Source organism: Plectropomus leopardus, chromosome 10 (assembly GCF_026936395.1).
Source record: "Plectropomus leopardus strain MGB_pleo_1.0 chromosome 10, ASM2693639v1, whole genome shotgun sequence".
NCBI lineage: Eukaryota > Metazoa > Chordata > Actinopteri > Perciformes > Serranidae > Plectropomus > Plectropomus leopardus.
In genome coordinates, this window is record NC_142185.1 from 30,243,770 (window position 1) to 30,271,667 (window position 27,898).

The 27,898-nt window shown below is 38.7% G+C and overlaps 1 protein-coding gene across 1 annotated transcript in view; it reads right to left on the reverse strand.

The window, feature by feature from the left end:
* Positions 1-22,239: 22,239 nt before the first annotated feature.
* cntnap5a (contactin associated protein family member 5a) overlaps positions 22,240-27,898 on the reverse strand; it is a 135,239-nt gene continuing 129,580 nt past the window's right edge. Inside the window, exon 24 of the mRNA XM_042494432.2 lies at positions 22,240-27,253. Within this exon, the coding sequence (XP_042350366.1) occupies positions 27,060-27,253 (194 nt within the window). The 3' untranslated portion in view covers positions 22,240-27,059. The remainder of the gene's footprint in view (positions 27,254-27,898) is intronic.

Here is a 27,898-nt window from a genome sequence, read left to right on the forward strand (position 1 = left end):
GCGATGTAGTTCGTGTAAAGCCTAGCAATAGCTTTTTGCTTCTGGCAATTTAATTTATGCTTCTAAACACACAGAAGTGGTGTTCATCTGTAAAGATTATCATGCTAAACAAAATGTGTAAGTCTCATAAAATCAAAGCTTATTTTTGGCGATAATTGAAGATCCCATTCAAAAATCCCTTAAGGTTTTTGACGAGGGAACCAGTGCGATGCTAACTTCCTGGGTTCCTAACTTCCTTAGGTGCGCACAAATTGACTGTGGCTGATATACAATGGAGTGTTTTTATAGACAGTATTTGTTTATGGTCTTTCATTACAGACTTTTTTGTTCTAAAATACCACGCCATTAGTGAGCCTTTCAGCAGCTGCAGACAAGGTTTCACTGCGCATACCCCAATAACATGACATAATTTGAAACCGTGACTGAGACCCTCCCTCCTGTCCCGTTCTTCTCTTTTTTCTCTCGTCCTCTACACTATGAAGGGTCCTGAGGAGGTTTGTCATCTCCGTATGCTACGTTAGATCCCCTTTTGCAGTTTCCCCACATCATATTTGATAAAGCAGGTGGTGGTGGTGTGGTTATGTCTAAGGAAAAAAACTACTTGGTTATAGTTAGGAAAAGATCATATTTTCCCTCGAAATACCAAATTTGGGCTGTAATATCTTGGCAGGTAATGCAGCGATTTCTCAGTAAATCCTGACTGCCTCTATAGGAACTATTCCAACAAGAAATACAGTGGTGTCTTGGTAAAAAAAAAAGCTTTTTGGTGCACTATTCTGGCTGAAAACACGGCTATGGGTCTGCAGCTTTGCTGCTATCCACCATCTCCTCCTCCCGATTACAAAGTCAGCTCATTCGCTACATTGCTTTGGAAATGTTGAATAGATACATATAAAATGTACAAATGTAACTTATCTGGGGTTTGCAGGAACATACAATAACAGTCTTTTCTTCTTACGACTGGGCTGGAAATGTACCCAGCATTTAAAGTTTAATTTATTTAATCAATATTCATTGAAATATAGAGTACCATTTCTTTGGAACAACCTTCTCATCACTTCAGTCAACATCTACAGTTGCTACAGCTGAATGGTTTGGAAATAAACCGCACTCACCATAGATCAATATATTGGTCGATCTTGCTCTCAAGACCAGTCTCAAGAAGACCACTTTTTGAACCATATTTTTACTGCTTTTACTTCTTTTCTTGGTCACAGACAAAGAGGATTTTATTTCAAGACCATTTAAGACCACAACTGCAGGGATATCACTAAACTGCCTGTGCAAAAAAGTAGTGTTGAATAAAGATGGTTACTTTGATTTAAGCCCCTTGGTGTTTCTTTGTAGCCTTTATGCTCGCTCATCAAAAACAAAGTAAAATTCCCCACACATAATATTCCCCCTCTGCCCTGCCTTTTGATTATTTCATCAAGACATTTCTCATGGTGCAATTACACATACACACATATGGTTTGGCAATAAAAAGTCATGAATGAAGAGGAATCTTTATCTGTTTTTTTTTATGGAAATGTGGTTCTCTCTGATCAATTTGAGGAAACCTCCTGGTGTGCTCACATCAACTGATGTTGCAACGTACCATCTGATCAAGCTGTTCACTCATCTGAATCACACGTATGCCATCAGAGCAAGAGTCAACAGACTTTTATTTTACTGGCTGCACGATAAATGAAAACATACAGATAAATGTACATGATACAAAATAACTGGCCTACAGTAACGTGTAGACATAAACAAAGTAGCAAGCTAGTGTGCAGCAATATTTAAGTGTCCAGTTGTGGAACTATTTGTGATGATGAAGCCAAAGAAGATAAAATAAAGAAATTATAATAATCATAAAAATTTATGGAAGCCCTAAGCAGCCAAACTTTGTTTTGTCTTTTTTTTCTCATTTTCCTGAGATAATGGAATAATTTTCTGGAGATCTTGTGACAACAAAAGTGTATTATCCCGAGATAACTACATAATTAATCTGAGATCTGGAGATAACAAAACAATATTGAAACAGTAAGCAATTCATCCAAAGAATCTATTTAAAACATCACACAGAGTAACAGTGTCAGAGGAGCAGGAAAATGTTCACCACCGCATCACATGGAGGTGACAAGGGGATTGCTATTTTTGTCCAGTTTTGACAAATTGAGTGAGAGGAGCAGACTGATAAGCATCATGAGGTCCCGAGCCATCAAGTTAGCTTGACCGACAGCTGCTGTAATGTTAATATTTGTGTTGTAGCCTTCACTCATTCTTTTGTTTAAAAAAATATTTTAGAATAAACAGCATAAAAACATGCAACAAATGGCTTATCTGCATCAGCGTGCAGGGCATCCATCATCATGACGTTTGACAGAAATCTCATGCCTATTACATTTAAGTTGTTTTCACAAGATCTAAAATTAATTATGTCGTAATCTCGGGAAAACACAGTTTTGTCATCTCGAGTAAATTATCCCATTACCTCGGGAAAACAGAGGAAAAATAGTGTGTTAATGTTTTTACGCTTAGGGTTTCTGTAATAAATATCTAATAAATGACTCTTGTGGAGCTGTTGTATCAAATAAATATCACACTTGAGGTCATGCTAATGTGCTGAACATCAGCAAACATGTAATTCAGTAGCAAGTACTGAGGATATTGCTCATGTATAGATAGAGATAGATATTTATACATATACATTGACTGATTTAACAAGAATACATACTCATACATACTGCAGTCCTGAGCAACAGGATGATGCAGGCCATTTGCAAATGTTTAAAACATAAACTACCTTACCCATGTTCATGATTATGAATACTCGACACAAAGTATAACAATACAATTTATTGTGTGTTTTTGGCAAAAATAAGAGAAGATAAGAGAAAAATAATGGACATAGCAACCGTGACGTCACCCATTGGTTTGTGGACTACCATTGTGAAGTCTTGAGTTCTGCATTCAGCCTTCGTTATCTTGTTTTTTGGAGCCAAAGGTGACGATTTTCAAAGAGAGGTTGGAGTTGTGAAGGAGTGAGAGGTGGATCTGACTCACAGAGTGGTGCGACTTGCAGAAAGACTGTCAGTCAAGCAGCCTCGCCCAAACATGTGCTTAACTTTAAGCCTTAATGAAATGTGAATGGGTGAGTTATATATAACAACAGCACTTGTGATAAATGCTGAAAGTTGACATAGAGACAAAAAAACTTTTTTACCAGGCTGTAAACATGACTATTTCTGCTGTAAAGTTGGACATTTTAACATGGGGGTTTACTCAGGGACTCACTTGCACATATTTACATAATGATTCATACTGTGCATAGTCCATTAGTACGTACAGTTGAATGTGAGCTACAGTATTTAATTATGGTTGAGAATGTGTGAATATGTAAGTACACATGCTAATTGTGTCTGAGTACCCAGGTAGAAGTAGTAAGCCCTGTAATTCCAATTTGCAGTGTCTATTTTATCACAAGCAAATGTTTTGCACATGTCCTATTTAATATTTAATGTTTTTACTGTGTTGTTTGTTATTTTTAGTTAATGTTTTGTAATGTAATGTTGGGTTTGAAGCAGAAATTTCCCTTTATAATTTTCTCCCAAGTGAGACAAATAAAGTAACCTTGAACCTTGATTAGGACTGACTCTGTTTTGGAGGCAGCCTCAAGTGACTGTCTCTGAAATGTAGTTTTTGGCACAACTGTATTGGTTTCATTTTTCAGCCTCAGAGGTTTATGCTTATTTTTTGGACAATAATTTAATCAATGACAGAGAGGACCGAGCTTTATCAGGCCTTAGGTAAACAAATAATAGGCTACCTTTAGCATACTTATTAGCCTTTCCTTTACATTTGTACTGATGAGTTTTGCCTTTGGAGTGCTAAAGCACAAACAATGGAGCTTTTTCACAGCTGACATTTAGACATGTCAAAGAAGGAAATGCACAGATGTGACTAATAAAACTACTGATGGCTCCTTCCTATTCAAGTGTTCCAGTGATGGCAAGTCAGCGCGCACAATACCAGGACCCTGAAACCAAAGCAGCTAAATTCAGCCATCATTCATTTCATCATTTACACCGGTGCTTCCCCTACAGTGACAAGTCAAAATGTCTGCTGTGAGAAAGAACCTATTGTTGAAGCAGCAAATGAATGAACTTACAGTCTCCTGCTGCCCGAAAAAACACCTCCCACTTAACATCTGTATTTGGACTCTATTTTTGATGTGCTGAAGGCGCCTGCTCTCGGTTGAAAGCTTCCTGCTTCACGTTGCTGTCACAGAAACACAATCCACACATTCAGCTAACACTGAATGTGTGAATGTAACACCATTGGTTTGGATTGCAATCTGTAAAAGAACTAACAAAGAAAAAGCATGTTTGTGGGATGATGTGATGTGACAAGGTGACAGAGTTCTCTGTCACGCCCTCTGACAGGTCATATAATAGGGTTATTGACAATCTGTCACCTCCTGTACTTTATGTGTTGCTGTGGTTCAAGTGTGAGATTTGAGTGGAAGTGCCTCCAGCACTCGTGGATGTTTCCACCGGCATTACATACTTTTTGGAAGCTGTGCACCATTGATCTGACCTGTTATTTTCATCCCGTCTGATTTCCAAAAGTGTTACCAATATTTTTCACCGAAATACGTGCCTGAAGAGCTGTGTGGGTTTGGTTTTGATATCTAAAAACAAGGCCAGCTACCAGGCCAGGCAGCATCAGTCAAAAAAAAAGAGCTAAACTCAGGTATGCAGGGAGCCTTTAGCTTCTTTGCTGTTGATCTGAATAAAAACCAGAGCTGCTATGTTGTATACTGGCTTTTATTGTCTCCTTGTCAAAATGGCAATGTTATAAGGAGAGTATTTTCCCAAAATCGATGATTTCTCCTGTGGGCAATTGCTGCCAATTCCTGGAAAACATTTAAGCCAAGACCATAAATTAAGAAGTGTTGCAATACTTTTCTTTTTGTATGTGTCACAATTGCCAACTTCCTGCCTGCTGTGTAACTGTGTATGTGTGTTGGCAGGGGACAAACAGAGTGTCCAAATGGCTCTGGATGCAGCCCACAGTACATGAGAAGAAGAATGGACTAAATGTAGCTAGTCCTTTGTGCAAAACACCACCATTGTGTGCCATTTTCAAACTGTAATTGAGTGTCCACGCCTCCTGTGCCGCCCGTCCCTGAGCTGCTTCAGTCACTGCATTGTGAAACCTCTTTGGACACAATTTCAAGACGATAACTCGACGATATGTCATCTGGTATTCTCAAAGAATCTTTGGCTCAAGTGTAAACTGTCTCTTCTTTGTCGGCTTCAGTTTTTTTCATCATGATTTTTCAGAAGTGTTTTTTCAGAATGACTGGTAAACTGATAACTTGAAAAATTATGAACAGAACAAGTATTTTCAACATGTTCTCATCCAAAGTCATCACATGTTACAGCTTTGCAGTGGACTTGAGCATCTACATATTATGCTGTAGGTGTCCTTCTGCTTCGGCTGTTGACGTTGACTCGTGATGTCAACACAAACATGTGGTGGGATGACACTGCATGTGGTTATGTGCACATGGCAACCAACACTTGAATGTCAACAAACACACATCCTTGCACAGATGGTTAAGATTATGAGAAGGTGGCACATGATAAGGTGTAGAGGAAAAAAAATCAGACATGAAATGAGCACCAACTCCTGCATGAAAGTCTGGGGTGGATGGATCCATCCATCCTTCTTTGAATATTTGTGACTGAAAGGAAATAATCAATACTTATGACTAATTGTGGTCACAGGGGGCTCAAATAGAGTAGAGAAGCAATCATAAAAAACAACAACATTGCTTTCCATTTATAACTCAAAATTGGTTGTAATTTTAGTAGTTAACTTCAGACAATATTACAAAAAAAAAGTCATTTAACAACTTGAATCATGTGCAAATATGAATGTGGTTAAACTACCAGCAAGTTACTGCAAAATGTAGTTTATTAACATGCAGTTTAGTACTCCAGACACACTGCCAACTATCACAACAAAGAACACAGAAGTTCAACACACACCCAGAGGAGTGTGACTTTTCTCTGCTCACGACACCATTACGCTATTATATCTTTACATAGCTAATAGTTGTTTGCTGCTGTATTAACATTCTGAATGTCACATAGAGAACCTTTAACAGCTGAAGATGAGAAATTTTCATTGCATTAGTTGCACAGCATATATCTAACAAATGGTCCTATACACACAGTGCATGTGTTGGAATCGTCTGCTAATTAATGTGCGTGAAACAGGCTTGCAGGATACATTTGCAATTGGTTCTTGATAAGTCTGCAGAGGACGATAATGTGAATAGAAATTTCCTTCGTTATCTTGTGACTGGTACAAATGGTTGCATAGCAAATGTAATTTCCAAGCCATTTCCTTATCTTTGCCTTGCATTCCCTTACAAAAGCATTGTTTCTCATACTTGTGGCGCAATAAGATCATGAGATGAATGACAACTATCCGTTTGTTTCATCTTACAATTGTGGCAGTTTTTTTTTCTTCATCCACAATTCTTTCTCTTGGAGCATTTCAGCAAGGATATTCTCAAGGAGTTTCAAGTGATGGACATGACTAGGTGCCCTTTGCATCAGCTCAAAGAACAAAGCAGTGAAAAGGAGCAGTGAGTTTCCTGATTGACAAGCTACAGCCGAGCCCTCTGTGGGGTTGTTAATCTTCCCCTGCGAGTGCAGGAATTATCTTGCTGGACCTACTGCCCTTTCACTAAGAATAAGAAGTCAAGTTTGGGAATTAGACAGCGTAAGGACGTGCCTCATCATGTTTAAGCTGCACAGGGGAAGAATTTTAGGTGAAATCTCATTCGTCTATATGACAAAGTTGGGTTAAATTTGCCTACGATTTCATCCAATCTAAATTCAATCCAAACGTGAACAATTCAATTAGATAAAGGAGAAGGGATAATAGCTTCCTGGGGGAAATTGGGGTGGGAAGTAGAGGTCATCAAGCAAACGAGAAACCCAATCAAGATGAACTGGTGAACTAAACCGAGGCCAAACACACTGCAATGGTTATGAAAATTATAACATTGTCCCAGTTGGCCACCGACATTGTTAGAAGTTGTTATTTGGTTGAATTTAGGTTGTCACATCAGGTGACCAAAATACTGGCAAATTGCAATAGCCAATATCACGATAATGGCTACTGCAAACATAATCTGTTGTTTGCCTTTATTTAACAGGCCGGCTTCAGCATGAAAGGGGGAGAAAGAGAAGATGACATGTAGCAAAGAGCCAAGGGTGAAATCAAACCTGCAGCTGCTGCAGCGAGGGCCGGTCTTTGTACTATGGGGTGCCTGCTTGACCAGGTGAGCTAGTGGGTGCCCCACAAGTGTCATTTTGAGGTAGAAAAATCTTACAGAGGACAGATAACATTGATATTTTTTTGGTTTTAACCCTTTGAAACAAGAGAAAATTTGCTTGATTTCTTTCAAATAAATGGGAAGAAGGCAATGAGCTGCGAAAGAAAAAATGACCTATAACATTAGCAAGAAATCTGAAAAAAGTTTAAGATAATTATCTGGGGGAAAAAAACAAAAACAATAAACAAACAAAAAAAGTTCATAAAAAATAATAATTTTGTAAAATTATTTAAATATGCAATTAATAAATTCATTAAATTAAATAATTATCAATTATTAATAATAATTAATTATTAATTGCATATAATTGCATATTTTAAAGTAATTTTACAAAATTATTATTTTTTAATGTACTTTTCTAAATGTGTCTTACAGTTTGTGGAAAATTCTTACCAAGTTGCTCATGGCCTTTTTTCTCCATGGTTTTGAATGAAATTGCACACATTCTTTCAGGGTGTAAAGTTTTATATACTTGTAAAAGGCATATGTAGCAGCACAAGAAAAGTGGTACTGCTCCAGGATTCAAAGGGTGAAGTTGTGTTGCTAAGTAACCAAAATCTATCATCTTCGAAAGTTGTCATCTTTATGTAGAACAACATTTAGTCGTGATGTATGGAGAACAAAACCTAGCATATGAAAACATCATAAAATTAGCATCCACACAGCGTGAAAATTCTGACATTCACATTCAAATATCGTCAAGGTCATTTTCATTCCAGACAGAATTTAGCATTTGTCCAACGTAATAATTAAAAGTCTTCCTGATGTCATTTTAACATACAGTGCCAGATTGGCATTTAAGGTGCTGTATGTAACTTTTTCCATGTAGACCATTTATTGTTCTCTTTTTTGCCAATGTGTTAATGGATTGTAAGATAATTAAAAAAAAAAAAAAAGAGACCTTTGCTGACTTTCTTGGTTGCATAAAACAGCTGTTGGACTAATGAATTTGTACCTTGCCTCTCTTCAGCACCACTACAGCTAACAGCGTGCCACAATTAGGTCCCCAGGAACAGCATTGCGATTTGAAGCCAATTTTTAACGTTGCCAAAAAGTGAAATTACAACTTTAGAGTCTGTCACTGATTCTGTCTGTAAATCACACTGCGTGAGTGTCACAACCCTCGCAAACTGACTAGTGAAAGTTTCTATTGTGCCCACTCTATGGGCCTAATCATGTAGAAGCAGTGCCAATCATCCGGGGATTTTTCATACTGCAAAAATAAAGCTTTATGCACCACTGAGCAGCTTTCAAAAGCATGGATGCGGTCTCGCCTCAACGCTGTATCCAGGTCTCTTATTACATCCATGGCACGAGCACAGTCAACAGAGTAACAAAGATATTCTTAAGATAACATACTGAATGTTTTAAGGAACAGTTTGACATTTTGACTTTGTTTGGTGTTGCATCATAATTGGGCTACCATAACAGTCTGGTGTTATTTTGAGGAAAAATAAGGCTTTTCATGATCACAAAAAACAGCTTTACAGCTTTAAATTATGTTAATCACAGAATAATTATTTTCCTGTCTAAAGTGAGCAACCAAACTGTGAAAGAAAACCTGCGTGTCTTGTGAGCATATTTTGGCAGAAATAAACATACCAACAAAACTCCAGCATAAAGCTGGGAATGAGCTACCTGCTATGCATTAAAGGTAGGGGATAATTAGTAGTAACTCTAACATGACGTGATAATCAAAACAACAAAATATTACAGAAACAAAAAAAACAAACTCCAGATTCAACTGCACAGTCTTGCCCTGATAATCGGATGTTTACTACTAATACTGCAGCTACTGCTACTTCTACTAATAATCATTTATTTACTTCATTATTTTGGTCATAATGTTCTCTTTTTGTGTGTCAGTTTCTGTTTTGGTCACAGTTTTATTTTTGCGCAACCTATCAGTAGTGACTAGTGTATTTGTGTCTTGTTTCTCATGTAAATTAATGAAACATGCAGATTTAAGAGTTGCTTTTTTTGTGAAAAATCAGTTCAATTCAAATAAATTAGTAAAGAATCAAATCATGCAAAAACAGTTTAGAGTGATTTACATTAAAACGAAAATAAAACTGCAAATAATAGAAGTCTGTGCATGCATATATATATATATATATATAAACACATGGACGTACACACACATACAAACACAGACAAACACAGACAAACCCACTGCACAAATACAGTGTTCATCTTAGGAAATGCTCGAGTGACAAAAAAAGGTCTTTAGTTTGGTTTTAAAAGAACAGAGTGTCAGAGGAAGTCTAAGATCAGCAGGCCAAAGTGTTTCATTCTGTTGGAGCATAAATACTGTATGCTATCTCACCAGGCTTCGAAAAGCGCTCGAGGCACATGGAGAAGACTTCCACTTTGTGACTGGAGAGATCTGCTGGGGTTATAAAGTGACAGCATGTCTGAGAAATGTACTGCGTAACCAGACCTGCGAGTGCTTTGTGAACCAAAAGGAAGATGTTCAGTTGTATTCTGAGAAAATATAGGTAATCAATGAAGGTTTTAAGAGGACTGGAGTTATATGGTCTGATCTTTTGGTGCTGGTCAGAACTAATGCGGCTGAGTTCTGGATAAGTTTGTTAGTTTGTTTGAAAAACCAATAAGTAGACCTGCAATAATGTAACCTGCTCATAAGAAAAGCATGAGATTTCTTTTTGAGTCAGTTTCAGAAAGTTTCTGATCCTGGAAATGATTCTGAATTGGGAAAAGGCAGCCCTGGTGATGCTGCTGATATGATTCCTAAAACTGATTTACTCCTCAGTTTGTAATCTGGTCACATATTTTTAGTGATCTTGGACTCCGGGTACTTGCCGACCAGCTGTCTCTGGGCTCTAGCACCCAAAACCAAACTCTAATTTTTCCTCTCTAAAAAAGAATTTTTATGCAGTCCAGTTGTTGATTTCTTCCCAGCAGCTGACAAGGGAGTTTATGTGTTAAGGTTGTTTTTGGATAGTGAGATGAGAAGCGGTGTGTCATCTACATAATTATGGTAGCTGGTGTTATGTTTGCTGATAACGTAGCCAAAGTGAAGCATATACAGCCTGTTCTCGCTGCCAACTCATCAAATACCACTGCTTTGTTAGAGATATGCAAAAAATTCTCCTTTTAGGTTGGAATGATACATTGCAGGGTGACGCCAGTTATAACACCACTGGACGGCGTCAGTTTGACTCCCCAAGAACAAAGTAATAAAAGGAGCTGGAAGTCCTTGTAGGGCAGGTGAGAAAGGTGGCAGATGGGTCCAACAAACCCCAGAGATTCACCCGGGAGCTCCCTGTTTGCCACCCATGTAAATGTAAAGCCAAACCATGATGTTTTTTCTAAACACACGCTTTTGATTCGCAAGAAATATGAGATGTTTTACTGACGATCTCAGTGCATTTTGAAAAAGAATATGCATGTAACCAGCAGAAATAGCACATTTCCTGTGAAATGCATTTGTTGACATCACCAAAACAGCATCGCAAAGTATAAACAGCTAACGCAGACGGATATCAAAAACGTGGAAGGTTACTGACAGAGCAGCACTGTGTGAGGAGTTGGGATGAGAACATGTTAGCTTTATCAACGTTCAAGGAGTATTTTGAAAAACACTATATGCATGTAACAAACTTCTGTGAAAATTGAGGTGTATCTTTAAAAGACACAATGCATGTGACACGGCGTCCTGGAACGTCAACAATAGACACAGGAGGACACCTGGCGGGTCATGTGTGGACATAAAAGTCCACAGACGAAGTGATGCTATTTGAAGAGTTGGGACAAGAACGTGTATATCCAATGTATCCTCATACAACCGTTTGTATGATTTCCTATGATGATGCATATACAGTGGTTTGACATATAAAGTTACTTTGGTTAGTTTTAGGAAAAGAAACATTTGTTGCCATTTTTTTTCCTTTGAGGAATTCATGTGTGCACATTTATAACAGCACCATTCTCAAGTAGGCGGTGAAACTCAAAAGAGGTAGTGGTTAAAAATAAAAGCAAACAAAACACCAGAGACACAAATTATCTAAAGACAATATACTGAATAAAGCAAATTATTTAATTAAAAATAGGATAAAAAATGGCATTTCAATTGCCTGGGACACGTGGCCAAAAACTGGATATGCAAAAAAAATCTATTCAGGCCCAAGCTGAGCTCACTGTTACTATTTGCATTATGCTGTCGCTGATTCCTGCATGACTTGAAATACACCAACTGTCAGATGCAAACAATGGTTTCTTTACACAGCAGATATTTTGACATGTCACAGTCGGACAAGTGCAGGTGTAAAACATAAAATTAATGACGGCTGAATTCCATTAGTCTTCCTCAGTTTCACAATATTTTGCATGCAAGTGTACTGTCACACTGTCATTGCTTACTGGGACACCTGAACAGCACAGAGCTGTTTTTATTAGTGATATCTGTGTTTTTCTTACCATGTCTATGGTGAAAAAAAAGAAACTATTGTAGATGTGGAACAAATGTCTTCTGCCATCAATGCTTTAATTTTCTTTTGGAACAGAAAATTAAAAAAAATAAAGTTCAATATTATTTGTTTGAGCTACCTTTTGAATGGTTGTGTAATTCCATGTTTCACACTAAATGTTTACTTCACTCTGAAAAAGCCATTTTGTTCTGACTTTTTGGGTGTTTTAATGTGTAAACACACCAGTGGTGTATCTAAGTTGTTTAATTTTGAGGTGCATCATTTTGTCTTCCAGCCAACGCTGGAAGGTGTGAAGGTGGTGAGGCCTTTGAAATTAGATCACATGAACCATGAAGTGTTTTTCCTGCCCAAATGCTCTTCGAAAAGACTGCTGTTAACCATCTTAAAGACTGAGCAGTTTTGGGGGTGCGGGTCTTTGCTGTATTTATTTTGATTTCCTAACCCATTCTAGCAGTAAGCATCAAATACCACATCATCACATCATCAGATTCAGGAGAACCTCAAGTTTCAGTCACAACTTCACATTTAATATTCCTGGTAATGAATAATGAATATACCAGAATTTAAAAAAAAAAAGCCAGAAAAAAACTGGTTTTGTACTTCGAATTCAGGCAAAACCTGATGAAGTTTGTTGAAAGTTTGTAGAAAGTTGCATTTAGATATTTTAGATTTACAAATTAATTTTTGTCCACATTAACTTTTCCTAAGCAACTTATTATACCAGGCATTTTTTTGTTGTTGTTAAAAACAGGTGTGTTCCAACATGTTATTTTCTGATCATGCACATGTATCCAGAGTTTAAAAAGGCTCGGAAAAACACTGCAGACCCCTCTCATATCCTGCACTCAGAATACCAAGTGCCCCCATCAGGTAGACGTTAAAGAGTTCCTATTAAATACAAGAGGAGACACCTGAGCAGGTATATTTCTTTTTCCATCATTCTCCTGAGCTCAGAAAATGAGGGTGTAAAACGAGGGGCAGTGTCGTGTGTATTTGAACACACTTCATGTTGTATTTGTCTGTGCTGTGCACCTTTTGTCTGTTTTTGCACTATATATGTGTTTTTGTGTGGTGGACAATTTCTTTAGGGACAAATAATCTTGAAATCATCTCGCTAACTGTCATGCCATCCACCATACCCTCCACTTGATGAAAAACTCAGCTCATATACATGTGATCTGAAATACGTCACTTTAGAAACGCTGACATGATACATATGAAACGTATAAATCTAACATATCCATTTTTTGCAGAAACATACAATGGCAGCATTTTCTTCTAGGCTCGACCATATTGGTACAGTTTTTTATTTTTATTTTTAGAGTCCATCCTGAGTAAATAGCGGTAGTTGTTACTGAAATGTGTTTTAGCTGCACTATTGTTATTCCAGTCACTTCTCTGCCGATGCTTTTGTCTGAGTTTCTCAATCTCTCACTTCCACTTGAGAGCACGGCGTTGGTTAATTGGAATTTTTTTTTCCTTGGCCAGCAAGAGGAGACATGTCGGACAGTGACAGGGGCAGGGCGCACACAAACACACACACACACACACACACACACACACACACACACACACACACACACACACACACACACACGTACCAGATCCATTAGTATTTGTCTTAGTATATGCTAATTATAATTGCTGTCCACACTGTACTTGTAATTACTATCATTACAGTGATGGAGTTGATTGGAGGTTGATGTGAATGTGAGAAAAAGCAGGTTAGAGAGCCAGAACCATTAAAGGGATAGTTCAGATTTTTTTTTTTTTTGAAGTGATTATCCATAGTCAGTGCATTACCTACAATAGATGAGGGTCGGCATCCCATTTTACAGAAGCAGACAGGAGTACCGCCACAGAAGCTTAGCGTCTGCTGCTATGGACAGCTGCAGCAGCAAAACGTATTTTGCAACTTAAAGTTACCATTATCAGTTTAACAACCTTGATCAGTTAATCTGTTCATGTTTTTGTGACTGATGCATTTTAACCAACCCTTTCACAGACCAAAGTAACACAATAACACCAACTAACTAACCAACTGAGACTGTTAAAGTACTGACATTGCTGTTTTTGTCAATAAAGTCCAGTGGATTTGAAGGAAGTGATACAATGGCTTCATTTCTAGTCTGAAAGGGCTGTCTGACAGCAAGTAAAGTGGTAAAAATATTCTACATATAGCGAACACAAGAGAGATTTTGAATTTTCTTTTAACCAAACAGCTGAGGAGGCATTTGCTCAGTGCTTGATTTTCTGCATGTGACGCAGGGTTTTCCAACACTGTGATTCAGTCTTTTGGGCTAAGGTATGAAACTCTTGTGTTTTCACTCTATGCAGGTTTCCTGCAAATTTTCATAGACGAAATTTCAAAACTTTTCCATGACTTTTTAAGGACCCATAATGAACATGTCCATCACTAGTCACAACACAACCAGAACTGTATGGTTTGTACAGCACAGTGTTAATTATATTATTATCGGTAATCCGCTGACAAGTGACAACTACTGCGATTTCAGAGCAATGAAAACAAAAACAAATTGCGCTCTGAGCTACAATTAAACTAGCATGCCCATATCAGTTACTCAATCATTTGCTCAGATTGCTCAATTGCTAAAATGTGGCCCCTTTTTTTAAGTAATGGTGCATCGATTTGGAAACTTTGTTTTCATGACCCTACATGTTAAATCACATTGACACAACCTTATTTTTTATGCCCAACTTACCAGGCGTTATTCAAACATCCCAGCCAACTACCAACATTGTTAGATGTTGATATTTAGTTGAATTCAGGTTGTGACATCAGGTGACCAAAATTCAACCTCAGGACAACGTCTAATGCAAACGTCAATTTGATGTAGAATAGCCTACTGGCGACAGATGACGCTGACATTTTGTTGGTTTGAAGTTGTGTTGGTAAAACATCTGCCAAATGTCTGATGCCAGCATCAGCTTGATGTAGACTAAACCCATTTAGTTGTAGAGTATGAAAAACAAAATCAAATGATGTTAACATCCAAACACTGTAAAATTCTAATTTATATTTTCATTGCAACCAAAATTTAATGTCTGTTCAACATAAAAGTCCAACAAACATATTTCTGATGTCGTATTGACATCAGGCGCCAGCTTCGATCAGATTCAAACTCTATTTACACATAATTTCATCTAGCTGTCAAACATGGAGGGAGAAACAGAACATGAGGAGAAAATGAAAAAACAAACATGGTAAACAAAACGCCACAGATCAACTCCATTACATGAACAGTTAGAGAAAACAAATGTACCGTTATTTACATTACGTGGAAGGTTATCTGCAGATATTTACTGTAACAACCACTTTTATTATGCAGAACAGAAGTACATAACTTTTCCAGGCCTGGAAAACATGACTTTGGAATTCCATGTCTTGTCCATGTTTTCCATGACCATGGAAGCCCTGCCGACGTGTATTGCTACTCTGTTGGGTTTCGCTTTGGGACTTAATCATTTCTTGTGATACTTCTTTTCGGCATGAAGGCAACCTAAAAAATATTTATTCTCTTGTTGGCGTCTCATATTTTGCGCCTGCACACAAAATGAGGGCAGAAGAGTCTCATATAATTCAGCATGAATAAATGTAATTTGGGCTTTGCTTTTTACTCCTTAATCAGATGCAGCTCCTGCATTCGTCTATTTTCACTGCGAGCTGGAAAAAAACAACAGTGGAAGAAGCAGCGAGCTGCATTTGGACTGACAGCTCGATGGATCTGCCCACAGGCAGCCAAATGTGGGAGTTGTCGTAGGTTCATGGCGGCCTCGCTGCGTTCTGTATATTTCTACCCCAAGTGTGGAGGCAACTCATCAGTGGATGACTGCGGGCAGACTTGGTAGAAAAGTACTGGAGTCCCACCCTGTCACTCGGTTAGACTCGGCTCCACCTGCATGAGGCGCTTTCTTTTGTCATTCTTACTGAAAAGCTGGAATAAGTTCCCGTGGTTTTCTGCCTTGAAGCCTAAATTAGCCTGCATTGTACTCGCTGTTGCATGTTTTTTTATGTAGTCTTATTTCAAAAGTCTGCCTCCGTCTTAGCCCTGCTGGCTCAGTTTTTGCAGCCTGTCATTAGAAACACAATGAGCACCTGAAATAATTGTTCAACAGCAGCAATCCCCGAAATATTCCTTGCCTGAATGAGTCACGAACCTCTCCATGAACCAGTGCATATATATAAAGTGCAGCTGCATTATATATGTGCTCATACCAGCTTCGTGATGTAAAATTGATTATTTCACAAGCAGCATTATAACACGTGTTCATATTGAATCTTCGAATATTTCAGTTTCATTCAAGCAGCTCTCATGCAGGAAGTTAAAAGTGTCCTTAAAAGAGCATCCCATACAGCATAGCTCATTAACTCAGAAGTTTGGTGCAAAGAAACTTTGTCTCCAACTTTTTCTTAATGCTAAAAACAGTTCCATGTGTTCCCAGGAGTTTGTGTAGGTGGCCCTGAAGTCAAAACAGAAAGTAGCGAATCTAATGAATAAGCAGTGGAGGTGATTCTAACCACTTCATCTCATTTCTCTGGTTTGTTAGACAAGTGTGTGTGTGTGTGTGTGTGTGTGTGTGTGTGTGTGTGTCTGTGTGTGTGTGCGCGCGTCAGCGTCTCAGAGACAAAAGGTGGGGAGAGATTCAGCAACATGGAGGGCGACAGTTGGTGAATGGGATACATGTGAATCCATCTGTGGTGATTTAAAATGAGCAGCAGCTGTGAGGCCGTTACCAACATGGAGTCATTACTTTACTTCTATCATTTCATTAACATCAAACTGATAGAGGCTCACTTATCACGGCTTGTGTCTGGTACTGTATATTTTCTGCCCAATTTAGCGTGATTGGTTTGGATAATTATTCAGGGTAACCTCTGTATGCGCAGATGGAGCCCTCTCATTGAGCTCTACAGTCTGCACAGCTCTTCTTTCGCAAAGATGAAGGTTAAAATTAACACGCATAACAAAAGATTGCATTTGTAGCATGACTGTCTTGACTTCAAGGCCACAAGTTAAACCTCAGTGAAAGATGAAAGTTCATGTTTGTGTTTGTTAAAAGGCAAAGAAACCACAGTCAGATCAGGCAAATAAGAGGCAGAGCAGAGAATCATCAAACTGTGGCTGAGGCAGGCAGAATGACGGCTGAAAACTAGGTGAATGCAAACTAGACAATCGCGGAGATTCGGAGAAGAGATGTGTGGGTATATATACTGCTGCTGGGCTAATCAGGGGAATCAGGAGCAGGTGGGTGGAGAGGGAGTGGCTGGATCTGCTGTGACAGGAAAGAAGCTGAAAATAACTTAACAGCATTTATGCTGTGCTAAAATAACCAATGTTGTCTAATTATCTTCTCTTTTGATGTGCGACCATTACCTGTCTGCTCCTTTATTTGCAGCTGGATAGGCAACTTAAAATACTTTGAATAAAAAATTTTAATAACCCTTTAAAACATGGGTAAATCAGCAACTTAAAATACTTTGAAAATACTTTTAACCTGGAAAAAAAAACATGGGTAAATTGATTTCTTTCAAAAACATGGAAAGAAGGCAATAAGCAAATCAATTAATGACCAAAAAATGGCAAGAAATTAGTTAAAAAAAGGTACAAAAAACTGAAAATAACAAAAGAAAAAGTAGGAAAAGTAAAAGAAAAGAAAATTACCTGAGAAAATGTGTCTTTGTCTTTATTAGAGATAGTACAGCTTAAGCGTGAGAAGGAGGAGAGAGAGGATGACATGCAGCAAAGGGCCGAGGTTGCAATCAAACCCACAGCCGCTGCAGCGAGGACATAGTCTCTGCACATGGGGTCAGGGACTCTGTACTGGGCGCCCCCCTTTTTTCCCATGTTTCTGAAAAAAGTACAACACAAGAAAGCTGATGTTGATCCAAGTTTCAAAGGGTTAAAAGACTAAAGTCTGACAGCCTCTTGCATCTAAAACAATGACAGGGTTTAGTCATACACTAAAAGATTTTGCAAAGACGGGATCTTGAAGGGTCACCATCTGTGAAACTACACCGAAGCAAATGCGGCAAACTCGTGTGCTGCAGAGCCGTGTTTAAAATAACCTGTGTACAGGCGCTAATTGTGGTAAAAAAAGGAGTACATGTCATGTTCTGTTCATCCATTGGCTATAAAAATAATAAATACCGGTATAAAGTTATAGCTACGATGCCTTCAAATAATGATACTGTCGGCAGTGACACAGTGTCTGATGATGAGCGGTAGTGCTTGAAATGTCACCGCAGTGTCATAAATAAGTGGACGTTGGAGCCCTAAAGTGTGATTCCTTTCAGCGCCTGCCATCTTTGGTTCGGATGTGGGTGCATACTCCTATTTACCGTCAACAGTGACATCTTTATGATTGGATATTGGACACAAACTTGACTCCACTTTCACACCCGGCCGGATGTTGCCACAATAAATATAATTGCTAATAGAGTCGAGCTGCGTTAAGTCACCGGGCACAGAGTTTTTCTGTATCCACAGCATTTTAATGAACTCTGGGCCAAAAGGGGAAACCTGTTAGACACTGTGAGAGAAACTGTTAGCCGACAGTTGAGCCTCACAGCCCATCAACACGTGTAGTGCAGCAGGTGAAAGCCCTCTCACACCTACATGTGCTAACCTGTTTACAGAAAGCCGTCAAAGAAAGTGAAAATGTATAATTGCATATAACATAGTGTCACAGACGGGCTGAAGTGTTTGTCACAATAATACCATCAGAATATTTATGCTGCTGGACTCAGGTTGTGAAAATGTTGCTTTGAAAAACCTGAAGGCTCAGCTTGTCTTGAGGGCTAAAAGCTGCGGATCGAGACCTCAGATCAATAAATATTGAAAAATTCTGTGACGTGCATAGTTTTGCTTTTTGCGGCTCTGAAAAACGTACATGAATAATTAATAACGTGGCAAGGAGGCACATGCAAAGTGTCCATAATGCAGTACCTTGGAGAGCTTTGTCATGTCCCAGAGTGCAGCGCACACAATCCAATAAACCCACACATCAGTGAAGCATCTATCTTTTATTCTAGAGGGAAAAACTATTACTATTTTGTCATTTAATTTGGAAAAACAATCCCAAATAATGTCCACTAAAGCTGGAAACATACTGCCGCAGCAGCTCATCATATGCCATGTGTAACGTGACGCCTATAGCACCAATAGGCAGTTTCGTGCTGCAGTGCATCAACAGAAGGTCACACGTGGTTATTACTTTTTTTTAATGAAAAGATCTGTCCTCCCTTCACCTCTACATGGGCTTAAAATCAGGTGTGGACACCTACTTTTTTTGAATTCTCATCTTCAGAGATGTCACCAGGTAATATTGTTTTTTTGCCATTGTCTTTATAATGATTGTGGATTGTATAACCCAGGAAATAATGATGCTTCCATGTGACACATGAGAAAGTGATGGCAAGCTGTGAGGAGAGGAGTCAATCTTCTACAGGAGCTGAGATGTAAAAGCATGGGGAGCAGGGAAGCAGTTTTTTGTAGTGCTACAAAAAGCTGCTGGGATAGAACCACCAAACGTGTAGTTTTTTTAATGAGACATTGCTGTGTTTCCTGCTGAGATGGTGCAACCAACAGCGTTTTCCTTTTTACTGAGACGTTGTCGTGCCTATAGCCAGAATAGCACGAAGAAAAGCAGTTGTCTTTTACTGAGACATCTTTGCGATCTTTGCTGGCATAGTACAATGAATAACGGTCATGTTTTACTAAGATATTATGGCGTTTCTTGCCCGGATAGTGCCACGAGAAAGTACGTTCTTTACTGAAACATCACTCAATCCTTGCCTGGATAGTACGACGGCTACCAGTTAATTTTTACTGAATCATTGCTGCATTTCCTGACAAGATTTTGCCCCCTTAAAACAACGTGTTTTAAGTCAAAAAATAATCTCTTCCTAACCGTAACCAAGTGGTTTTTATACCTTAACATACACAAATAAACCTCAGTTAATGTTGAAACATAAAATCTCGAGGTATCTACTACAAAATAACATACAAATGTAATGTAAATATAGTTTTCACAATTCCGATTCAATTCAATACAGTTCCAAACTTTTTTGTGGCGATTGAGTTGGGGGTTTTTACCATGAAATTCTTCATCAAATTCGGTTTCAGAGTTCACAAAAAGAAAACAGCTTTCTCTGTTTATTGATGGAAAAACCTTGACGGACAAACCAGAGCTTTGTGACTACACCAGAATGGTATCATTGATTATTGAAACTTTTTATGCATCAGTATTCTAACAGACTGAATCCAACATCATTCAGAGTGATCATTTCTTATCAGAGGCAGTTTGAAAATGTGCTCATGTCAGACGTCTGTGAACATGTGCCTCAAACTGAAAGGTAATGCTGAGCAAAACATGACACGGCTCAAAACCTGAAAGACCAGAGACCAGATACAAAAACAGGAAAAGTAGGTCAACTTCAGAAAAAAACCCGAAAAAGCCATTAAATGAAATGAAAAAATGAAAAAAAAAAAAAAAAAAAGTGTGAAATTTTATTTGCTTTTGTTTGTGCACGCAGCAGAGGCTCTGGGAGGCATACACAACATAAAAGGGAAGCTTGGAGTAGCAGATACTCAGGGGCACCACATACCGAATAGCTTTCTTTGAAAATATCTGCACAGGCAGTTTTGAATTGATAAGCAGTACAAAATGAATACATTTACATAAGCTACAAATTGTGCCTGGTTTAGTCTGCCAGATGCTTTTCAAAGTCCCTCTGTATGTTACACTCCTCACATGCAGCAGAGGAGACACAGTGTGTAAACAAACGCTCATGACAGCTGATTTTTAAAGGTTATTAATTCATTCACTGGGCTTTTGTATTTAGAGGGGACTGGTTGGTTATATGGTATTTTAGATTTGTTAAAATTATAAGCAGAGGTGGAACCAAGCCATTGTTTTGCAAGTTAGCTGCAAGTAAGTCTCAAGTATTTGCATTCAAGTCCCAAGACAGACAAGTCCTATGTCATGAACTTTGAGTTTTCATGAATAAAGGAACTGATTAATAAATGTACAGTGTCCGAAAAGGAGTAGGTAGAAATAAAACATATAAATCCCTATCTCACTTTTTTCTTTGAACTCATATTATTTCAGCAAATTCCCTGATTTATTTACAACTAGTGTTGATTCTTAAATGCACTTTCAATGCACACGATGCTTTTAAAAATTGTATTTATTTCATAGACTGCAAAAATAATGGACGAATATACTGTTACATGCTATATAAACTGCTGGTTTGTGGATTGCTGTTTTGAAGCCTCAAGATTGGCCTTTTAGCCATTGCAATCTTGTTTTATGGAGCCAGAAGTGGCCATATTTTGGTGAGACGGAGGCACTGTGGAGGATCGAGGGGTGACTCACTGACTGGGGGGTGAAATTATCTTTAATATCACTTTTTCCAACTGCCGTTCAGCAATTTGCTTCACGATTGTCTCCTGCAGCTTGTCTGGATGCTGTCTGATTGGTTCAAACAATGCGGATCTGGAGGATCAAGTGTCGACTTGCAGGGAATAACAAGTGCAAGTCTTGATTTTGCCAAATTGAGTCCACACCTCTGGTTTTAAGCTACTGAATGTGGTAAAGGAGTTGTATGTCAGGTTTCAGAAATAGCAGGTTTGCCAAAGAAATGATGAGAATGCAGAAAAAGTTCAATGATTTGATGCAAAAATGGTTTACAAGCTGAGAACACAAGGGAAGGCAGCAGATGGTGGGTGGCAGGTAAATCCTAAACACTGAGAGAAACTAAACGTCGAGGAAACAAAGGCTGAAACATGTCTCACTGGGTGAAACGATGAACTGACACAGACAAAGAGGAGCGCACACACTAAATACACCAGGGAGGGAGGTGATAACGAGGGACAGGAGACAGCAGGGCTGATGATGAACAGGTGAAACACATCAGGGCGGACAGTCACAGAAGTGGAAACACACAAACAGAAACTAAGAAAAAATGATGAGAACCAAAGAAAACATGACTTTAGAGCAGAAACAGTGTAGATTGTGACAACTGTAGCTGTTTTTACTAAATAACAGAGTGCACCTCATTATTATAACTTACCTTAAGAGGGGTCTGGAAAATGATGTATGAAATTGCAGCCATTTGTTCATTTGCAATTAAGAATGTTCTTAAGTGCTGAAAGGAAGTAATTACCAATAGCATTGCTCCAAAATAAAATAAAATAAAAATTTGGTGATACCGTTCATAGTTAACCGAAATCACAATCTAAAATTTGTTTTTCTCTCAAAATCTAATCAATATACAACCAAAATGCCTTCTGCATTACTAAATACCCTGGTATACCATAATGCCTGTTGTTGAAGTCAAACCATTTAACAGCAGAACATTAATCAATATATTCACTTTTATTATTAAATTATACATCTATACAATAGATCCTTAATAAAACTGCAGCTATACAAATCATTAAGAAGTAACCACGCGATATTACCCATTGCAAGAAAACCAAAACACTCTGGGAGGTATGTATTCATTCACTGGTAACTGGAGATCTGCAGACTATCACATCATGAGACATACTTAGATAACAAGGACATGCACAGACGGGGCCCGGAGACCCCATCTTAAGACCATGCCGCTTTCCCGCATCGCTTTCAGTCACATAATCTTAAGCCAGATGGAAGCGGTGGAGCTCCAGGAAGAGCGGTATTGTTCGTCAGTCTTTCCGTCCATCTTTCCATCCGTCAGTCCATCAGTGCATTGGTCCAAAACTTGGAATCAGAGTGAAATATCTTCACTACTGTTGGATCGCTTTCCTTGAATTTTTACAGACATTTATGATCCCAAGAAGATGAATTATAATGATTTCATTCATTCATGAAAGGATATTTAAGGAAAAAAAAACAACAATTACCCAGTCCGGTCAGCCTCAGATTCAGCTTTTCTTTGGGCTTATGTTTCGCATGTTAAGCTCAAAGCACAACTGACGCTGACACAGGCAGCTAACCTGCCGAAAAGAGCAGCTGAAGCCAATAAGCTAAATCTGTAGAGCTGATTCTGACATTTGTTTGACCACCTGCAGGTCAAACTACTAGTGGTAAGGATCTTTAAAAAAGCTCCATTTTTCATCCATGCTTTAATTCTTGTTTTTTGATGTGTATTATAGGTCCACTAGTTTGGCTCTGGACTTTTTGCCTTTGTTGTGTGTGTGTGTGTGTGTGTGTATGGATTTTTTTTTTCCTTAGGATCAACCAGTGTACGATGTTCATAAAAAAGTTTTCTGCTTGAAATATAGAAAACACCACGTATCCCTGTAATCCAGATAATAAATTAATAAATAAAATTATGTCAGGTGACACAGTGGTCTTTTTCTTGGTTGCAAAAAGCTCTAAGCACTACTGGCTAGCGCTGCAAAAAAATGGACTAAACTAAACTTTTGTCTCAGTACTTCTTGAGTTTGGTACACACGGGGTCTACACTGCGATGCTCTATAATTAAAGTCTGACCATCTGCCGCCAACTTGGGTTTTTCAACAACAGGCAACGTTTTCTCATCCAGCAGTTTGTATGATATCCAACAAATATGTGTCCCACAAATGGCGTAATCACGTTATGTACTTTATGTGAAGTTATACAGGTTAGGGTGAAGAAAAGAAACAATGTGAGATCGTCACAGTAAGTACTTGAAGTAAAGTCACGTAAGTTAAAGTACAGTTCCAAAAGTTGGGTTTAGGAAAGTAAAGTTGGGAAGGTTAGGTTTAGGAGGAGAGACATGGTTGGGCGTCATGTGCTGTACTTAACGCAAAGTTACGTACTTTGCGTACAATTATGCACTTAATGTGACATTACATAGGTTAGATTTAGGAAAAGTGACACAATGTTGGGCGTCATTATGGTATATATTTTACACAATGTTATGTTCTTAACGCAAAATTGTGTAGGTTAGGAAAAGACGAACAGTTAGGCGTCAGCATAGTACGTACTTTACGTAAAGTTAGGTTGTGGAAAAGAAACATGGTTGTATGTCACTGTATGGACCGAAACGCAAAGTTATGTACTTAACATAAAGGTACGTAATGGTAAGTTACATAGGTTACATAAAGAAAAAGAAAGATATATGATTTGGGTTTAGAAGAAGAAACATGGATGGGCGTTGTCACGCTGTGTACGTAATGTAAATGTATGTACTTAATGCAAAATTACATAGTTTAGGTCTAGAAAACAAAACACAGTTGAGCGTCAGCACTGTATGTGCTTTACGTGAAGTTATGTACTCGGAAAGTTACGTAGGCTAGGGATAGGAAAGTTAAGTTACGAAGGTAACGATGTAACCTAAAATAAAACACAGGACACCAGTCTCCTGGATGAAAGTCCTGTGTTTGTTTGACCCATTTCCCACCCCAATCTGCTTTCTTAAGCGACTCTTTATTTAGCGACTTCTTTCCTTCTTCCCTGCTGTCACATTGATCAAATGATTGCAGCCTACATGATTACGTGCATTAAACACAAATTACTGGCTCATGGTCTTGTAGGTTATATTCGCATTGTCCTGCATTACTTTTTGGAGGAAAACATACAAACAGTACATGAGAACAGCCTGCAATAAGCTAGCAACTGACACGTTACAACCCTAAACAGTGGTACAAATTCTCTCGAGTACTGTGACAAAGTGTAGTAGAGAAGGTTGACTGACACATTGACCCTGGAGCTTGCTGTTGCTGCACAAGCACCCATATACTTGCTGCTGTGATTGTTCCATACTACTGCAAACGACTCGCATGCTGGTTAAACCAATTTCTCTAAGTTGCTGAGCTCAACACTTCCTGTACACACCAAACTGCTGCCCGTTTGCCAAAGAACGCCAAAGATACTGCTGTGGGAGCTTTGTGGTTTGCCAGATTTGCATATGTTTGTGTTTAAGAGTGTTTTGTGTTTATCTAAATATAATACTCCTCTCCATTAAAGAGCGGGTCCATTTTTGTTTAAGGTTTTACCATCATTCTGTAGCTTCCTGACAGTGTTCTTGTTGAAATCTGGACATTGAGATTTTGTTGGAAGTATGTATGTTTTAAAGCCAAACACACAAAATCAACATCAAAGAACAAATGGCGATGAAAGCCAACTGTTGTGTCGCCTCTTGTTGCCTGTGTCTCCGGCAAAAAGTTGCACATTAACACACCGCAGAGACCACAGCAAACAGCCAGCTATTAGGTACATTCTGCACCTGCATAAGAGGAAATAATCTCCATACCAGCAGGCGGCAGTCATCTGTATTTGTCATTCAAAAGGTAAAAAAGGTAAAAGAACAAATTACCGTGGGTCAGCGAATAATGAAAAAACAATTACGAACAATTTCTGCAAAGGAGCTTGTTTGAGTTTGAGTTTGTTTCGGTCTCAAGCCCTCTTGATGATAGTCTTTCCGTGCTTTCCTTACTTTCTCTTCTCGTGTACTGAGCTGAACTGTCCATTATTTGCAGACAGGCTGCGACACAATTTAACCTGTTGAATCGGCCCGAAAGGCGCTAACAAGTTACCATGGCACAGAACACGCCACAAAAACTAGGGCATCACATGCTCACCAATGGCCTGACATCGACTGTTGGCCGACTGTGCCGAAATGCTATTTCACAAGCCCTTCTTAAAAAGTTTTCCCATGTGACTTAACGTAGGTTTCTACATTATGACACTGCTACATATAAACCCTCCATCCGCCTAATGTGCTTTTTCATGACTGAGCCAAATTGTGTTACTAATCTTCCATATTAGCCTTATTTCCTCTGACCCCCCTAACCGACATGGAAGCTAAGTACTGTCCTGCTGCGGACGCCATGTTTATTCGGATGCAAAATTCACACAATAACACAAATAAACTAAACAATCGAGGCAGAGGTGGATCAGCAACTCTGGTGTTCTGTGAGGTAAAATTACTGTAAAGTAGTCTGGTGACTTTGAGGAGAGTAATTCAAAGGCTTCAGTTCCCCATTGGAAAACTATGTCTGATGGCATGTAAAGATGTAAAATTATTAAAATGACTTTAAGTACCTCAAAAAATTGGTACTTAGGTTGCTGCTTTTGTCTAACAGCTGAGTGGATATTTCTATTTGAAAAACTTGTTAAATAACACAGCTGGACCCGCCCTTTAATTTCCTATATCTGCTACTTTCATGATACATTATTCAGTGATTTTTATGTGCATGAAAAATAACACACAAGCATGATTTGCAAAATTGAATTAAATACATGAATTCCTGTTAAAAAAAAATCCCTCCAACTAAATAAATGTGGTCTGAATGGTGTACAATGCTTTCTTAGGGACAAGACTTGAAAGAGCTGAAGAGTTACGAACCTCTAACATATCCTGTTAACAAAAGATTACAGGATTTAGTTTAGTCAATTTCCATCCTACTTCAAACAGTGCAGTGAAAGAACTGAGTGAGAGGAACATTACTGAGAGTCATTACTGATGGTCAACTGGCAGATGTTTCGCATGACTGGGAAATTCAGATTTCCTTTTATTCTATGTAGAGTGGGTTGCAGAACTGAATGACAATAAGCTTCTCTCTATGTAAATGCGATTGCTTTTGTGCAAATCACATGAATAACTTCTAAAATGTTCAAATAAAAACTTGTATGCAAATTAGGCACTCATACAGTATAGGCAGTATTGTCCCCATTTCTTCTTCTACAACATTCACCACCACTGGAAAAACAAAGACAGCAGCGAATGCACGCATATCTTACAGGCCTGGCCTACATTTCCTGACTCGTAAGTACAATTTAGTGAGTCCCACTGTAGTGTGGAAGTTTTCAGCATTTGAGGGTTTCCAACAAAATGTTTTGAGTTGTGCGCATTCAGGATGGACAGCAGCTTTCGCTCGTTGCACTTGTGGCGTCCCATTTGTCCACCTCTGCAGAACATTCATCTTTTTGCTTTACACATTTTTGCAATGACAGAAACCACAGCAGCTTGATTCTGACAGTTTCACCAACATCAAATACACTAACAGCTGTAAAGATTCAGCCCACTTGCTTGTACTGGAGCATTAGGAGAGTGGACTACAGGCTACAGGCGTTTTGCAGTGTTCCTGGAGGACTTCCAGGGCACGGAGATGTTTTGTTGTAAGAAATCCTGCAGCAGCGCGTCCACCTGTTAGTCCTTTATAAGAGAAGAGGTAAGTTTGTGGCTTGGGTCCACAGAGTGCACACTGTAGTCAGATGTAGTACTCCTTCATGTTGTCCCTGACTGAGTTGTGGAGGTGCAGCTCTGTCCTGTAGTCCGTGTACATGCTGTGTCTGTTCTCCTCTTTGATGCTGCTGCTCCTCTGGGCCCGCCGCTGCTGGTAGAGGAGGCGGCTTATCACAGCCAGAGCGCACACAGCAATGAAGACCACCGCTGTGACCACACCTGAGAACACAGCGGGGGAGACACATTAGTAGATGCCAGGGGACAATGCAGCCCACCAGGACTGTCCCCATTAAGTTTCTTCTGATCCCGACCCAAAGTTTAACTGTGCATAAATTCTTACCTTTAAACACAAAACGCTGTCCTTGAGTACAAAGTAAAACATCCTACATCACACACTCAATTTTCAGCGACTTTATATTAGCACAGTGTCAAAGTAAAAGTCATTTCATCACTGAAGAAGCTTTTGTTAGTGTATTTAAATTGTTTTTATTTTCATGCTTCTAATGTAATTGCAAATTGAGTCCTTGATTGTTTTGTGTTTACTTGCATTAGAGTAATTCTCTTTAAGATGATTGCAGCTATTCTAAGAGTAATTAAGTATCTAAAGTTTAGTTTAAAACAAGAACAAGGTTTTATATGAGCTGTATGCAACATTCAGAGCATTGACGTAGCTGAAAATCACAATTTGCAAAAAAAAAAAAAAAAGATATAGTGGAGTAACGGCGACCTGAGCAGAGAATAAAGTCACACTCCCGATGTGCGTAATCTGAGCTTCTCTGTGGTTTGTTTTGGTAAGCCGGTCTGGTCACGTGCAACTTTCATGATACTGGTATGTGTATGTTTATTTGTGATTGTGTGCTAAAA